At 40.3% G+C, this 18,204-nt stretch overlaps 1 protein-coding gene across 1 annotated transcript in view; it reads right to left on the reverse strand.

The window, feature by feature from the left end:
* LOC113177347 (scavenger receptor cysteine-rich domain-containing protein DMBT1-like) overlaps positions 1–18,204 on the reverse strand; it is a 183,070-nt gene that overhangs the window by 13,417 nt on the left and 151,449 nt on the right. The window contains 5 exon segments of the mRNA XM_077799079.1: positions 2,279–2,593; positions 13,145–13,459; positions 13,537–13,629; positions 17,387–17,704; positions 17,794–18,102. Of these exon segments, the coding sequence (XP_077655205.1) occupies positions 2,279–2,593; positions 13,145–13,459; positions 13,537–13,629; positions 17,387–17,704; positions 17,794–18,102 (1,350 nt within the window).

Raw genomic sequence — 18,204 nt, forward strand, 5'->3', positions numbered from 1 at the left:
TGAGATAAGGGAAGGAAAAGAGCTAAGGAAGAATACGGAGTCTAAAATTTAAATATTGAACAAAGAATTTACAAGACTCTAAAAACAATAATCAGTAAATTAGAGTGACCATGAGGACAAACAACAACAACAAAAAAAAAATATAGACAGCTGAAAGTTTCTATTTTTCCAGTGAAGTTGGAGGGAAGAGCATCATTTATGTGTATGATGTGGTTTAAATAGCAATGAGGGGTAGATCAGGGAATTTGTAAAATTTCATGTTAGAGAGAGGGCAAGAGCACATGTGAGAGAAGCACACTACAATATGGGGCCAGTGAGGAGGATCCATCAGAGATTGGATCAAAATTCAAAAGACTAGCAGGATAATTTCACATTATAACAAGATACAGTACTTGTTCATGATTCATCACTCCTTGCCTAGTCTAGTGCAGGCATCAAAGAGTTAGGTAGTTGACTCAACTATTCTTGTCATTGACAGATAAAGAATAGACCAGGGAATTGAGTGTACTTGAAGGGGGAGGATTATAATGGGCATCAAATTGTCTAATCAGGGTAAGAAGAACATGTGCATTCATGAGGAGAGTGGAAGGATAAAACACTGATAAGAGAAAATATTTGGAATTTGGAATCTGCATGAGGATGAAATATCTGGAAAAGGAGCATCAAAAACATGTGCCACATGGAGAAGAGGCAACAGTCAGTGAAAGAACAATGCAAACAAGATGTCAAGCTGGACAGTTAGTGATGGTCAATAGAGTGGTAAACAGAGAGATGGGATGCAAGTTAGTAGAGTGATTCAAAGGGAGAAATTCTGGATTTCAGAGGCCAAAATATTATCTCAGTTGTGTTCAAGGCAGCACCAGGAACAGGAGACAGAGGAGCCAGGTGAGCCTGGTACTGCAGCCTTCCTGTGTGGTGGGGTGTGACCAGGCTGGAGAGTGACACCAACAGAAGTGGTAGCTGATGCCACCTCATGGAGCAAATTCCAAGTAGATGGTATGGAGAAAAAAATAAAAGAAATTGCTGAAAGTGACAAAGGAAAACAGGAATATTTTTATTCTAATTTTTGGCCCAGAAATATTCTGTCAAAAAGAAATCACAGAGCCTCCAAATGATAAAGATATCATTGTTTTGAGGATTACCTGGGTTTTTTTTATCAGAACATGAAACTGAAGCACACATTATAGGTTTTAAGAAATTGGAAGACAATAGCCTCCAATTTCCAACAGGACACCATAGAATGTTTTCTGGGAGAGGGATGAAGTGCCTCGTTTGCAGTAGCATATGGATAAAGGCTCGGAGCAGGCAGTATCAAGCAAGACCTCTGGAACTGTGAGGAGATGAATTCAAGGAGAAAATAAGGGGCTACTAGGACCCTCATCTCACAGTAATTCACTATTAATAAACAGCTATTCAACAGAATTGGTATAGGGGCCATTCCATGGAGAGGAGTTGAACTCTTCTTATCCATCCAGATAATCAGGCATCGCTCTCCCGAGCTTCTTCATATTCTGCTTATGATGGGATTTTGTCAGTAACTCAAGGTCACCAGGCTTCTCACACCTTAGTATTTACACTGATAAACTCCATGAGGATAGGGAGAGTATTTTCTTCTTTTCTCTCCTCCTCATGCCTCAAACTAAGTTGCCAGATCCAACTCACTCAATTACTTATCATCAAAAATCTGAACTGAGAGTTTGACTGATGTAGATGGATTTCAGAGTAAAAGACCATGAACTCAAAGATAACCCACCTGTATTGGATACCCCAAGTATACACCCTCTAGAGTGTATGGAGTGGATGAAGTGCTTACTTCTAATATTAACTTACACATCTGGATTAAATGGTCACTATAATACCTATGAACAGTTTGCTGAGTGGTTTAACCTTCATTACATGTGAAATAAATTTTTAAAAAAACTAACACTATGACAGAACATAGCAAGTGATTTATATAATTGAGGTCAAATTCCTCACTCTACTAAGGAAATAGAGAGTAATTATTGGAGTGTAACAATTCACTAGCCATTTGCTTACACGGTTTTTTAGAGGCTAAGTCTATGGTCAATTTAATATCTATGGCATTTTCCATGTAAATGGTTGTCAGAACAGGTTTACTTAATTCTGTCATTGAAACAAGATTGTAAATTGAGGCTAAAATAATCTCTATTCAAATTTGAATCTCATAGACATATAGGAATTCATTCTCTTGGCTTGAAAGTATGAAATTTCTCTGAAAATCTATATAGTGAGGACACAGGAATAGGGAGTAAATCACCTGAACACATGATATAAGCTTCCTCCTTTGCAGAGCAAGATCTCTGTTTCCAGGGGTCAGAAGGACACTGCCAGAGAGAGGTGTCTGTTTTCCTGCACTGGATTCCATCTACCCAACGGGGTCTAGAACCTTCTCTGAGAGGAACAGAAGTGTTGAGAGTCCCAGTGTCCCCACAGCCAAGCTGTCTGCAGATCACGGACAAGGTCACAGCTTCCATGGGGCTGTGGCAGACACTGCCCCAGGTGTTGTTGTAGAAAACCTCCAGCCACCCAGCACACTCCTGATCCTCTCTCGCCAACCTAAGGGCCTGGAACTCTGAAACCAAGAGGAGGAAAATAGGACACAGTGAGTATTTAACACTTAGTGCTGCTTTTCTTTACCCTGTGCAATGAGTACTCACTGCTAACTTTGCTGATGAAGTGCCCACTTCGTGGAAAGACAAAACTTTTATCCATTGACCTATTTTGATAACTTGTATGCCTTTTTGTATTTCTGTGACAATGCATAGTGGAAAATGAACAGGCAGGAACACTAAAGTGGGCCTCTTGAGGAAAGGGAGGAAAATCTACTTGACTAAATATTTATTTGACAGACCCTGGGAAAAAGGGTGTTGACAATGATGTGGCATAACAGTGAAGTCCCAGATATGTCACTTCCTGATCCTGGAGCTTGTGAATACTTTAACTTTTGAGGCAAAGGAGCTTTGCAAACAAGGTCAAGATGAGAATTTTTTTAATGGTGAGATTATTTTAGATTATCTGGGATTAACTATGTCAGTTCAATCTAACATCCTTTGATCTGTATTCTTACAAGCAGACAATGGTTTCTGACTCTGGTCAAAGAAAGCTGTGAAGATGAAAAAATGGTCAGAAGTATGCAAGGTGGTTGACTTGAATAAGGAAGGCAAATACAGGTAATTTTTAGATCCTGGAAAAGGCAAGGTAATGAGTCTTCCCAGAGTCTCAGCTGAATGTAGCTCACAGACACCTTGTTTATTGCTCATGTGGACGGGGGTCAGACTTGAACTCATGTTGCTTTAAGCCCTAAATACTATGAGCTGCCTACTGGTGAGGTGGACTCAAGACTCCAGATTCTTGCAATCAGCGACAGGTGCTGCAGGCACTTCTTGAGTCTGTCCAACCAGCACACGGGTCTTGCTCTGTCATATCCCTTCTACATTTGAGGCCTCTAATTCCTACTTGGTGCTGGGTATGATCATGGTGGTTCTGACACTGAATTCCAAGACAAAGTCCTATCCCAGCATTCTGCCTGATCCTTAGAGTCTTGCTTTCTCCTCTTCTGTAGAGATTGGAATAGTTGTGGTGGAGGCAGTCTCTTTGCTACCCAACTAAACACAGTTCCAGAGTCTCAGTGTGAGGTTACTGGCATGGGGACAATATTGTTGGGATCTGTTGGGCACCAAGTTTCACTATGGCAGACCTAATCCTGGGTTTCAAGTGAAAGGTCTTAGTTTAATTCCCTTTCCATTTCCCAAGAATGCATTTACCTTCATGCTGGGCTGCTTGAGGTTGGGAAATGGGCAAGTCTTATCTTCCTTCCTCCTTCAATGTGTCTTTTCTTTTTATCATAGTAAAATCAGGCACTCACCTTGTTTATTGTCTGTTATGAAGCCAGTTTAGTGTGTGAGTAACAATTAATATGGTGTATTTGTGGGAGATCATTAAACAACCCTTCTGGTTCTAGTCCTAAACTATTTAACATCTTAGTATAAAACATATGCACTGATATTTTATTACATCCAACATTAATCTGCCAGAACAGAGCTAAATTCATCTCACAAGTATAAGTTTATTGCTTTGAAAAAGAAATGTAGAGGGAATCTATTATAGTAATGATGGAAGGAATATCTGTGACTCAGAGCATTTCACTCAAAGTTCTCTGGCCCTTCCTGCCAATGAGTTGATAATTCTGATGTCTGAATCTGGAAAGGAGAATTGCAAGTTTTCAGTAATCCATAAATTCACCTGTGATATGTTTAATCCCATCCATGTGCCTATACACCTACTAACCAGTGCAAAACTATCTCTGGCTCTACATAAATAAATACTTAATTCAACGGAAAAAACAAACAATCCCCATTCTTGTCTGTCTTTTGTAAAGAGAATATGTATGGTAATTTATAGGTAGCTGTACAAATAGTAAATCATAGAACCAGAATTATAAAGATGATTTTATGTGGAATGATTATATATAAAGAAACCTTATCTCATCAAGTATTACTGCAGAGAATAGAAAGGACACTATCTGAGATTTACAAGAAAGAATTAAATAAAACCCATCCTATACTGCTGTTTTGAGGTCCCCAGCATTCATGGGGACCTCTTAATCCTCCATGGCTCATCATCTGTCCCTTATTTCCCCAAGATCAGATAAACACTTTTTGTCTCTTCAATTCTCTTATGCTGTGGAGAATGCACAGACCCTACCTGAGCAGATGACACCTGCGTCCTCATCGTGCGCGCAGTCATGATGACCCCAGCCTTGAGCTGGGCACTTCCACACTTGGTCCTCCTTTCCTGTGCACTTTAGTTTTTCCAGCCAGATGGGTCCTGATCCCTCCCCAAATTGTGCATAGCGCATGGCATCAAGGGCCACTCCACAGCCCATTTGTCTGCACACCATGTGGGCATCATTCAGGTTCCAGTGGTGGCCACAGACAGTGCCCCAGGAATGCTGGTGAAGGATCTCCACTCTGCCTGCACAGCGACTGCCACCATCCACCAGGCGGAGCTGTGGGCTCTCTGAGAAGAAAATAATTAGGTCAATGGTTGTATTTACAGAGAAAAAAAAGGAGGATTTTCTTGTCCTTTGCTATTCCCCCCTCAACAAATCAGTTGGTAGAATCCATTTTCAGATTTCAGAGCTTGCTGTGGAACACATGGAGTCATTTACACCAGGGCAGCAGCTAAGTTTCAATTCCTACCAAAATAAGTAAAAGAATCAATTATTTAAAAAATAAGAAAAAAAGATTAAACACAATATAATATAGTTAGATGTCTCACATAGAAATTATTATGTAGCTGCTATTAGAGTTAAACTTATTATTTGCAGAGTTCTCCATAGGATTTGATAACACAATTCTAGAAATGTCAGATTTCCTACCTTGAGTAGTTAAAAGTGTCTTTTTGTGAATGACTTCTAAAAGTCAATGGGCCAGCATCTGACTTGTTCTTATAGAGCACACACACTTGAGTTCTAATTGCCTAATATATGGGAGGATCAGAACACAGTGGGTAGAGTAAGAAACTGGGATGAGATTATCAGAAACTTCAGGTGACAGCCATGAATCCAGGAGAAATTATAACCATATGGTCATTAAAACTGGAAAATGGATGGACCATGGTTTGCCTCCAAATATTTCACTAATGATTCTAGACTTCAGAGTTCATATGGATATGTAATGCCAAAACTTGACTTACTTTAGGTAGGTTGAGCAACTTCTCAAAAAAGTTGATGTCAGATATTGATATTGCTCAACACCCATAGAATGTTACTTTACCCCTCAAACAAATCAAATCTATGCTTGGAATTGTTTTCAGGAATTGTTATTATACAAAAATAGGAGTTTGGGGCAAGGAATTAAATCCCAGAAAAGAGGCACCTTTGTTGTGACTCTGAGTGAAAAAGGTTAGGGAACAAAGGGACAATTATATTTTGAGAAGAGAAAGAAAGGAGCTGATAAAGAAGTCATGATAAACTTCATGGAGAGCAGAAAGGCGGCCAAGGAAAGTACAAAGCAATTTACAACTTCATCTCCAGCTGCCTGAGTGAGGGAGGCAACTTGCAAATATAAAGTAAGCTGGAAAATGCAGACAACCCAGATGGTGTCTTACCTGTGGGAGAAACACATGGTTCTTACAAGCTTTAAGTCAAATTTGGGGCATTGTCCTGAGACGGAGTACTTCTGTACAATAAGCAAGCTTTAGAGAAAAAAATTCACCACATTGCCCAGCAAGCTCTCAGAGTGATATAACCAGGAGCTATCTTAAGAAGTGGTCATTGTTAGGAACTAAACTGCTCTGGGGCTTAGACAATATGGGGTAATCACAATTTTAGGTCCCTGGACCACCCTGCCACAGTGATTGGCTTGTCGTTAGTGTTCTACAGTCTCAGATAGGAAGAGTACCTGTCACAAACATGCTGAGAACATTGAATTACAGGGGAGGTATGGAGGTCTCATTGGTAAGTGGTCCTATTCTCTGTGAAGAAGAACAATTCCAGGCACATGTGGTTGTGTACATAGGGACCTGGTCTGAGAGCTAAGAGACAACATCTGGCAATTCACAGCTTCCCCATGTCACCTCTCCAGCGATCACACTATTTCCCACAGGCTCTCCAGGGATTCACCATGGCTAGGACACTTGGCATACCCCTAACTCTAGCCACTATAGGGAAATTTCACCTTAATGGAGCTGTGACCTAGTCCTGGTGAAGCATTAGTGGATATTTCAACTTAATGAATAGGGAAGTAAGAAATCCACAGCTGAAGAGCCAGTCACAAGTTGACATAATTCCTGTTCTTGTACAATCTCCACATTAATTATTAATTATTTCTCCAGAGAGAAATAATCCAAATGTTGTAAAAAGAAAGTGCCTTGAAAGACCTCAGTACAGGTTGCTTCCATACCCCTCAGAGCAAACACTAAAAAATGATACCACAGGAAGAATGCCCTGACACTGTGCTATCCATAAAAACACACCTGAACTATCAGAAGGACTCCATATATATGAGAACTATAGAGAAAGATGTGCTCTGACACATACCTGGAGTTTCAAAACCCATTATTACCGGCCAAAGAATCCACAGAGAAACAACCTACAATGTCCACTTTAAATTAATCTCAACACTACAAGACACCTACACCTCAAGGCATATCGTTAAGAAAAAGTCCTTTTTAAGAATATCTTCACATATCAAATTTCCAAACAGAAACAATAAATACCAGGAGGTTATGGAGTTATGTACTTAAGACCTTGAAAGAAAACAACTGTGAACTACATGACTATGTTCAGTGAAGTTATCTTTAGAATAAATAAGTCTTATTCTTTAGAATAAATAAAAAAGTCTTTTTGAACATAAGTATCAGTTAAAGGAATTTTGAACCACTGAACCTACACTGTAGAAGATAATGAAGCAATCCCACACACAGAGTAGGAAGCAGGACAACCGAGCCACGAGAGCATAGGAAAGAATAAATCTCACTAGAAGAGCAGAAAAAAAAAGTGAGAAGGAGGAAAGAATCAAACATTAACAATTCAGTAAACTGAAAAATCTCCAATAATCCAATCAACAAATGGGCCAAGGACCTGAACAGACACTTCTCAGAGGAGGACATACAATCAATCAACAAGTACATGAAAAAATGCTCACCATCTCTAGCAGTTAGAGAAATGCAAATCAAAACCACCCTAAGATACCATCTCACTCCAGTAAGATTGGCAGCCATTATGAAGTCAAACAACAACAAGTGCTGGCAAGGATTTGGAGAAAAGGGTACACTTGTACACTGCTGGTGGGACTGCAAATTGGTGCAGCCAATTTGGAAAGCAGTATGGAGATTTCTTGGAAAGCTGGGAATGGAACCACCATTTGACCCAGCTATTCCCCTTCTCGGTCTATTCCCTAAAGACCTAAAAAGAGCATGCTACAGGGACACTGCTACATCGATGTTCATAGCAGCACAATTCACAATAGCAAGACTGTGGAAGCAACCTAGATGCCCTTCAATAGATGAATTGATAAAAAAAAATGTAGCATTTATACACCATGGAGTATTATGCAGCACTGAAAAATGACAAAAATCATGGAATTTGCAGGGAAATGGATGGCACTAGAGCAGATTATGCTAAGTGAAGCTAGCCAATCCCTAAAAAACAAATGCCAAATGTCTTCTTTGATATAATGAGAGCAACTAAGAACAGAGCAGGGAGGAAGAGCAGGAGGAAAAGATTAACATTTAACAGAGACCTGAGGTGGGAGGAAAAGGGAGAAAAAAGGGAAATTGCATGGAAATGGAAGGAGACCCTCATTGTTATACAAAATTACATATGAGAGGATGTGAGGGGAATGGTTAAAAAAAAACAAGGAGTGAAATGAATTACAGTAGATGGGGTAGAGAGAGAAGATGGGAGGAGAGGGGAGGGGGGATAGTAAAGGATAGGAAAGGTAGCAGAATACAACAGTTACTAATATGGCATTATGTAAAAATGTGGATGTGTAACTGATGTGATTCTGCAATCTGTATTTGGGGTAAAAATGGGAGTTCATAACCCACTTGAATCTAATGTATGAAATATGATATGCCAAGAGCTTTGTAATGTTTTGAACAACCAATAAAAAAAAGAAAAAGAAAAAGCTCCAAGATGAATAAGGGAGAAAAATGTGACGATAGATTATTCAAGCTGTCCAGAAAAAAATTATAGGCAAAGAGAAATTGAAAATCCATAAGACAAAATAAGAACAACCAATAGGGTAAAGTGACTGTATGAGGAAAAAACAAAGTAGGCAGCTGAAGGTTTCTATTTTCCAGGGATATTTGAGGCAAGATCATCATTTAAGTGTATGGTGGGGTTAAAATATCAGCATGGGGGAGATCTCAGAATTTGTAAAATAACATGTTACAGAAAGGGCAAAAGCACATGTGAGAGCAGTACACTAGAATATGGGCCAGCGTGGATGGTCCGTCAGAGGTTGGATTCAAATTCAAAGAGAATTGCAAGATAATTTCACATTATAACAAGATACAGTACTTGTTCATGATTCAGCAGTCATTGCCCAGTCCAGTACAGGCAGGAAAGAGTTAGGTAGTTTACACAACCATTCTTGTCATTGATAGATAAAGAAGAGAGCAGAGAATTGAGTGTACTTGAAGGGGGAGGATTATAATGCAGCGTCATGTTGTCTAAACACGGTAAAAAGAACATGTGCAATCATGAGGAGAGTGGAAAACTGGGAAGCTGATAAAGGAAAACATTTGGAATCTGCATGAGGATGAAATATCTGGAGAAAAGGAGCATCAAGAATATGTGCCATAAGGAAAAGAAGCAGTAGTCAGAGAGGGAACAATGCAATCAAGATCTCGAGCTGGACACTTAGTGATGGTCAATAGTGTGGCCATACATGGAGATGTAATGTAAGGGGGGTGTTTCAAAGGGAGAAAGCCAATAATTGAGAGGCCAGGATGTTATCTCAATTGTGTACAAGATTCCTGGCAGCACCAGGAACAGGAGACAGAGGAGCCTGGGGAGCCTGGTACTGCAGACTTCCTGGATGAGGGGAGTGACCAAGCTGGAGAGTGACACCAAAAGAGCTGGCAGGTACCAACTCATGGGCAAAACCAAACAGCTGGACATGGAGAAAAAGAAAATAATTTATTAAATTACAAGGCACAGCAGAAATATTCTAAGAATAGGATGGATAATTACAAGCTTATTCTAAGATTTGACCTAGAAATAAAAAGCATGTTGAAAGGGAAACACAGAGCCTCCAAATGACTACAACTTCATTGTTTTCAGAGGTCAACCAGGTTTTTATCAGAACAAGAAAAACTGAAGGGGACATTACAGGCCTTAAAAAATTAGAAGATGATAGGTTCCAATTTCCAACAGGCCCCATGGAATGTTTTCTGGGAGAGGGATGAAGTGGGCATTAGTTTGCAGTAGCATATGGATAAAGGCTCAGAGGAGGTAATATCAACCAAGATCACTGGGACTGTGAGGAGGTGACTTCAAAAAAGAAAATGAGGGGAGACCAGGCCCTTCATCTCACAGCAGTTCCCTGATGTGGCAAAGGGTAAGATTAACAAACAGCTTTTCAATAGGATTATTATTTGGGACTTGCCTTGGAAAGGCCTTGAGCTCTTCCTACCCATCCAGGTAACCATGTATCACTCTCCTTACCCTCTTCCTCCTCTGCTCATGGTACCTTAAGGTCACTATGCTCCTCCCAAACCAGTACTTACACTGATAAATCCTCTACTTCCTTCTGTCATTGAACCTCTAGTGCTCCTTAAGATCTCAAAAAGTATGATTTCTCTTTTCCTCAAATCACACATTTCCATAGCACCTTATGCATGGTTGTGTAGTCAGGCTGGAGTGCAAACTCCATGAAGACAGGGGCACTGTTTTCTTCTTGTATCTGTCTTCCTGCCTGGAATTACTTTTCTACCTACAAGTACTTTCTACTTGATTACTTTCCATCACAAAATAAACTGACAGGTAGTCTGTCTGGTGTAGATGGATTTCAGAGTAAAGAGTCCAATATATTTGATTCACCAAATTGTTCTCCACTGGTTTGAAAGTTTGAGGGAGATGAAGTGTTTACTCCTGACCTCAGTTTCCTCCTTTGAAATAAATGATCACCATGATACCTATCATCAGTTGATTGTGATGATTAAGCCACATTATTCGTGGTGTGATGGGGGGGGTGTAATTGATAGCAGACAGCAAGCAATGTGTATTACCAAGGTCTAATCATTCATCCTCTCACTAAGGAAATATAGATTAACTAATCTAATCTGAGACTGCATTTAATAATTGCTAAGAATGTCCCTCAGAGTGTAACTCTATGCTCCCATATGCTCATTTCAGTCTTTGGTACTTTTCACATAAATCGCTATCATTGCATATTTTCTTATATCTGCCTTTGAAACAGGATAGCAAGAGTTGGATAAAGTAATCTCTATCCAGTATTCACTCTGTAGATTTATTTCAACTCATTCATTATATTTGAATATGTGAAAATTTCCAAACAACAACCTGCAGGCATAAGACAAACACATAGAAATAGACAGAAGGTCACCTGCACATGTGATATGAGCTTCCTCCTTTGCAGAGCAAGATTGGTGTTTCCAGGGGTCAGAAGGACACTGCCAGAGAGAGGTATCAGTTTCTCGACAGTGGATTCCATCTACCCAGTGAGGCCTAGAACCTTCTCTGGGAGGAACCAGGAAATCCAGAGTCCCAGTGTCCCCACAGCCAAGCTGTCTGCAAATCATGGATAAGGTCACAGGTTCCATGGGGCTGTGGCAGACACTGCCCCAGGTGTTGTTGTAGAAAACCTCCAGCCACCCAGCACACTCCTGGTCCTCGCTCACCAGCCTCAGGGCCAGGAACTCTGAAATGGAAAGGAGGACATCAGGGTTCAGTGAGCATTCAACTCTTACTGCTGTTTCTTCTTTATTCCTAAGTAGTGAGTGCTCATTGCTAATTCAATGCCCACTAGGTGGAAGACTGGAATTTTTGTCCCTTTAATGTGTTTTGCTAAATTGTACCTCTCTTTCTGTTTCTACAACAATGTAATATTACCAAATGCACAGGCAGGAACAATGACCTGGGGACTCTGCAGGAAGTGAATTCTTTATCTGCTATCTGACTAACCACCTGACGGAGCCTAAAAAAAAAAATGAGTATAAACAGAATGATAGAAGTGTGGAGCTCCAAATATGACTACTTCTTGATCCTGAGGGCCTGTGAATATTTGAGCTCACATTGCAAAAGCACTTTTCAAACAAGATTAAGAAAGGAATTCTTTCTCTAGGCAAGATGGGACATGCTTGTATTCCAAGTTGATTGGAAGGCTAAAGCAAGAGCATCCCATGTTCAAAGCCAGCCTCAGCAACTTAGTGAGGCTCTAAGCAACTTAATATGACTCTGTATCAAAATAAAAAATAAACAAAAGTGTCGCGACCCCTTGCCCGCAAGGAAGACGCAACTCAGGAATCTTCTTTCAGCAGTTTATTCAGGTCCTTGATACTTTTTCTTCTTTCAGCTGTTTATTCAGGCCTTTGTATTGACATGTCTTTTAGCTTCTACTGCTACTCCTACTACTACTTCTACTGCTACTCCTACTGCCACTACTACTACTGCTACTCCTACTGCCACTACTACTACTCCCGTGTGCCCCAGCCTTAATAAAGCAGATAAAGCCCCAATGCACAACTGCCACGTGGACTTTTCTCATAGGGTGCCAAGTCACAGCGTGCCAACTCATTCTGATAAGGAGTTGTTTGTCACAGACTACAGGGGAAACCAGCGCCATCTTGTAATGGCGGCCACAGTTCACAGAAACGGCTCACCACACAAAAGTATCATGGTTGTGCTCCAGTGGTTGAGTCCCTTGACTCAAGCCCAGTACCAAAATAACAAACAAAAATAAAAGCAAAAATTAACAAAAATATGCTTTCATTATGAGATTATACTGGATCATCCTGGATAGGATTTCCCCAATGTAATGACATCTTTATACCTGCATCCTCACAAACAGATAAGCCATTCTGGCCCTCACCAGAGTGTGATGTGAACATAGAATGACAAGAAGGTTGAAAGAATTTGGGTTGAGGAAGGAAGGGGTCATACAAGGAATTCAGGTAAATTACAAAAGTGGAAAAAGGTAAGAAAAAGAGTCTTCCCAGAGCTCCAGCTGTTGCAGCCTGCTGACACCTTATTTATAGCCCACACAGGTCCAGGTCAATCTTCTAACCTACACACTGTAAGGTGATAAATTTGTATTATTTTAAGACCTTCAGTCTATGGTAACTTGTTACAGAAGAAATAGAAGACTAATTCAGTGGGTCAGGATATTGCTGCACTGGCAGGTAACAGAAGAGTGATGACTGCTTTAAATGGACACTGTAGAGAATGACTGTGTCAGCGGACAGTGCTGAGATGGAAGGAGCTGCTGCAGCAGGAAATGGAAGCACCTAATTTTCTCCTCTGCTGAAGGGACAGGAATTGTGAGAGGCACCACCTCACCTTTGCCCTGTCAGCAACTACCCAATACCAGCCCTGGAGCTGAGACTCCATCCTGCAGGCCCTTCCAGCCTGTGCACAGAATGTATCACAGACCTGAGCAGATGACCCCAGCATCCTTCTTGTGACTGCAGTTGTGCTGCCCCCAGCCCTGGGAAGGGCACAGCCACACATGGGCCTCCTCTCCTGTGCAGTTCAGCTCATCCAGCCAGATGGGCCCTGATCCCTCTCCAAAGTGAGCAGAGATGGTGGCCTCCAGGGCCACTCCACAGCCCAGCTGTCTGCACACCACGTGGGCATCACTCAGGTCCCAGCTGTCATCACAGATGGAGCCCCAGGAGCCCTGCTGCAGGATCTCCACTCTCCCTGCGCAGCGACTGCCCCCATCCACCAGGCGGAGCTGTCTGCTGTCTGAGGAGAGACAGGGTCATGTCAGTGGGCATTCACACAGGGAATGGGAAGGTTCTGGTGCTGGGGGCCTTGCTCACCTGAGCAGTTGGTAGTGTGGCCCTCTGAGGCTGCAGAGCCTGCTGTGTTAGACCAGGAGTCATTGCACTGGGGCAGCAGCTGGGTCTGGTTTCCTACAGATGGGAGTAGAGAGCAGGAAACTGAATTAAACTTGACAATAATCCAGTGATGGCATCTGAAATCTGTAGCCCATGATCAGTAACTTCCTATCTACTATTCAAGGATTCTGCTTCTGCTTCTGAGACACACTTCTCTCTTAAATGAAGTGTAAATCTACTAACATCCCAGGAATGACATTAGGAAAGTGTGAATACAGCTCCCAGGGAAGCAAGACTTAGGAGTCAAGTTCAGAGAAAAATAAAACTATATTCAGCTATTTTTCTGTGAAGACCTTTGGGCATTCAAAGGTAGTAGGTGACACTCTGAAAATCTCAGCATGTTTGCCATTTTTTCCTGGGAGTACACAAGTAAAATTTACATTGAAACAAAGAGGAGGAATAATATTTAAACAACCAGGAAACTTGTATAATATTTTATAAAAGAATATTTGTCATAGAGATGATGCATCTTGATAGAAAATAACAAAAATCCAATAAATATTGGTGAGTTATATATAACTAAAAAGAACCAAGTAAAATGAACCTATGTAGTCAGTGGCTAAAAATAAGAAACCAGAGATGAGTCTAATGACACTATAGGTTAACACAAAATAGAAAAACTAACTGGATTAACATGAGAAAACACAGAGTGAAAAACAGAAACACAAAACCATAAGAAATATAATAGGATATTAAGAGAGATGGTGAGTGAACCTAACATTCCTATATACTCTACAAGTTTTAGGTGTTAATACCATAATTGATTGAACAAAAATAAAATTAGAAAATACACAAAGTGAGATATTTAACACACTTGTAGTTTTTGAAAATACCCACAAATTCTGTGACACTCTATTCATTGACCTGTGCTATCCATTCCTCCTGCCCTCCCATATGGGCTGACAGTGGTGAGTTGTCTATAATGTCTATAAGCAACAGAATGTGGTGAAGCCAGCACAGCTTGACTTAGGATCCTAGCTAAGAAAGTCAGTTCTCCTCCTCTGACTTAGTAGCATTTTTGCTTCTACTCTGTAGAGACTATTTATTGTGTGGGAGAGAATATTTGAGGTGGTTCTGTCAGTAACCCCAGGTGAATTTTAAGGTATCAGCCATGTGAATAAATTGTCCTGGATTCCCAGCTTGGTCAAGTCTTCAATGACATCAGCTGCAGATGAGATTCAAGTGCAACCTTATGAGAGATCACAAGTGGCAACTGCCAAAAGCCCTTGCCAAATTTATGAATCTGGAAATGATGGGCAAAATGAAATATATTTTTACTTGTGTTGCTATTTTTTTGTGGGGACAGTGATGCATTAAAAACAATAGCAACTAGGACAATGGTATTTACTGTGAACAGCAATTGTACATTCCCATATTTTGGGGGGCACTATTCACAATAGCTATAATATGCAATCAGATGCCCATTGCAAGAGAAATTCATAAAGAGAACGTGGTATAAATATGACCATAAAAGGAATGGTGTCTTGCCTTTTGCATCAAAATAGATGGAATCATAGGACATTAAGTTAAGTTCAATAACCCAGACACAGAAAGACAAGTACCACACATTCTCCATCATATGTGGAAGCCAATAGGTTATTTTATGGAAATTGGCAATGAAACTGTGGTTATGTAAATAGTCTTGATAATTTTTCAAGAATAAGGAAATATCTTATTCACCTACTCTTAACTAGTCACTCAGAAATATTTTACATATTCAGAGAAAATGTGGCAGGAAGAGGGGATAATATAGAAAAAAAAATAGCATTGGGGAATCACGGTTAGGGGTACCTGGGAATTTTGTGCTATCTTTGAAGCTTATTCAGAATTCTCAAATCATCAATAAAAATAATAAAATAAATGAAAGAGAAAAAGAAAAACAAAGCCACCAAAATAGTGAATATGAAAACTAGTTGTGGTGTTTAGATACTGGGTATCCCAGAAAAGCTTATGTGTGAGACAATGAAAAGTTTACAAGTAAAATGATTGGGTTAGAAACATCTTAACTTAATCAGCACATTAATCCTTTTATAGTATTAACTGGGTGGTGACAATAGTCAGATATGTTGTGGCTGGATGAGATTGGTCCCTGTTGGCATGTTTTGGGGATTTATATGTTGTCTTTGTTGAGCAGAGTTCTCCTCATTTCTGCTTCTTGGTGGCCATCTGCTGACCTCCTTTCCCCTGCTTCACTCTTCCACCATGATATTCTGCCTTTACCTCAACCACAAGGAATAGAGTAGGATATCTTTGGACTGAGACCTCTGAAAACTTCAGCTTCAAAATAATTTTTTCTCCTAAAATTGTTCTTGTCAGGCCTTTCTGTCACAGCACAAAAAATCAGTCTAAAATATTAAATGTCCTAGGACATTTTACTAAAAGAGACTCATAAAATAACATCAAAAACATAAAACACCAATATTATAACTAGGGAAAGTTATGTTTGATTTCTGAGGGAAATTAGAGCTATATCTTATACATTAATTAGCTCCATATTGATGTTTAGGTCAAATCCAAACTCAATCTAAAGAGCATCATTCTATTATTGAATTAAATATATCATGTTGCTTGTAAGATGTATTTGAAATTCAGAAGACCAAGAATGACCAATGCACTGGGCAGGAAAAACAACACATTTAGAGCAGTTACTTTAAAGAAATCTTTACAAAAGTTAATCAGACATGCTATAAAGTTATAGTTAAGGAGGTATGCATAGGTACAAGCCTAGAAAATTACAGAATGGAATGGAACAGAGCATAGAGCAAGAGTCAGAAATATCTGCACCCTGTGTATTTCAAAGATGACACAGCAATGGGGAAAAGGCTTTTCAGTAATGATTCTGAGTAAATAGGATGTACAAACAATGATGTGAAACTTTTTTCACACCACACACTATATACAATGCCAATTCCAGAAATATTGTGAAATTATATGTAAAAGAAATGTAACTAAATGTGTCCAAGGTACTCTTGAAGAATATTTTTATAATCTTATGATAACTAATTTTTTTTCAAAAGGACACTAGAACACTGTAAGTGCAGCAAATGTTGATATGCCGTGCTTCATAAAGAACAAGAACTTGACTCCAGAAAGAAGACCATATAAAGAGGGGGCATATGAAAGGACAAGGGTTAATAAAGATAAACAAATATATCCATATTTGCATCAAACAATATTGACATGGTAATTTGTAGGATAATTATTTGGGTACTCAAAAAGTGCAAACAACTCAAATCTCCACATCATTTGAATTGATCAATATATGATCCTGTAGTTATTTGCAGAAAACTCTACAACAATAAAAATAGGACTCAGCTAAAAATAAAAACATGGGTAAATTGAAAACATTATGTTGAGTCAAAGAAGACACAGAGAGAGAACATGGTGCATGATTTTACATGAATCTCAAAATCTGAAGAAAATATTCTTTGGCAGCAAAAGTTATAGCATTCTTCTTTTGAGGGGAGAAGGCACAGTGACTGGAGGAACGTGAGAATGACTTCTGAGAGCTGCTGATGCTCTCTGACAGTCCAGGGTGAGGAATGTGACAGAGCTGTCATTCACTCTTACATAGTGTTATCTATGAATTTCAACAAATTATAATTCTTACTTAAAACCAATCTTCTTAATATTTTTTGACAGGGCTGAAAGGTGAATGATCATTAAGAATCATAATTCACCACAAAATGTCTAATTTTTGAAGTCAGCTCTCCATGCTGTCTCCTCTTAGAGACATGTCACTCAAGTACCAGTCAGCCCTGACCTCTCTTACCTGAGCAGACCACAGAGGCTGTGTTTCCATGGGCACAGGCAGGAACGCCCAGGGCAGTCACAGGGCAATTCCACAGGAAGGACTCAGACCCTGAGCAGTGGAATCGGTCTCTCCAGATCTCATCTCCTCCTTCCACAAAGTATGCTCCCTTTGGGGTGGAGATGGCAACCCCACAGCCCAGCTGACGGCAAACGACATTGGCATTGGCCATATTCCACTGGAAGGCACAGAGAGTTCTCCAGCCTCCAGAGATCTTCATCTCCACTTGACCCTCACACTGAGAGCTGCCATTTTTCATGAGTCGAACATATGTATATCCTGGTAGAAGAGAGGGTTTAGCAACATCACACATTTTTCTTATCCCCATAGAGTGTGTAGGGAGGTTAAAGCCATGTTGTGAGTCTCACCTGAGCAGACAACTTGCACAGCCCCTCTGTGGGGGCAGCTCCCTGCAGGACAGGGCACTCTGGGGCAGAACCAGAGGCCAGTCTCTTGCCCCTCACACTGGAACTCTTCAGCCCAGACCTGTTCACTGTCCCCTCTGAAGGGCAGGTTCCCCAGGACAGATGCAGGCTTGCCACAACCAAGCTCTGCACAAACGACCTGGGCTGTGGCTAATGTGAAATTCCCATCAGATACTGGAATCCATCCTTCTCCAGAATTCACTTCCACTTGCCCAGAGCAGGGTCCTTGTCCTCCAACCAGATGCACAAATCCTATGGGAGAAAAAACAAACAACAACAAGTACCAGCCAATAGAAGGAGGAAGCTACAATTCACAGGTAATGCTGTGAATTTTTTTTTGTTTTGATTTTTAGT

The sequence above is a fragment of the Urocitellus parryii genome, chromosome 5 (genome assembly GCF_045843805.1).
Source record: "Urocitellus parryii isolate mUroPar1 chromosome 5, mUroPar1.hap1, whole genome shotgun sequence".
In the NCBI taxonomy this organism is placed as follows: domain Eukaryota; kingdom Metazoa; phylum Chordata; class Mammalia; order Rodentia; family Sciuridae; genus Urocitellus; species Urocitellus parryii.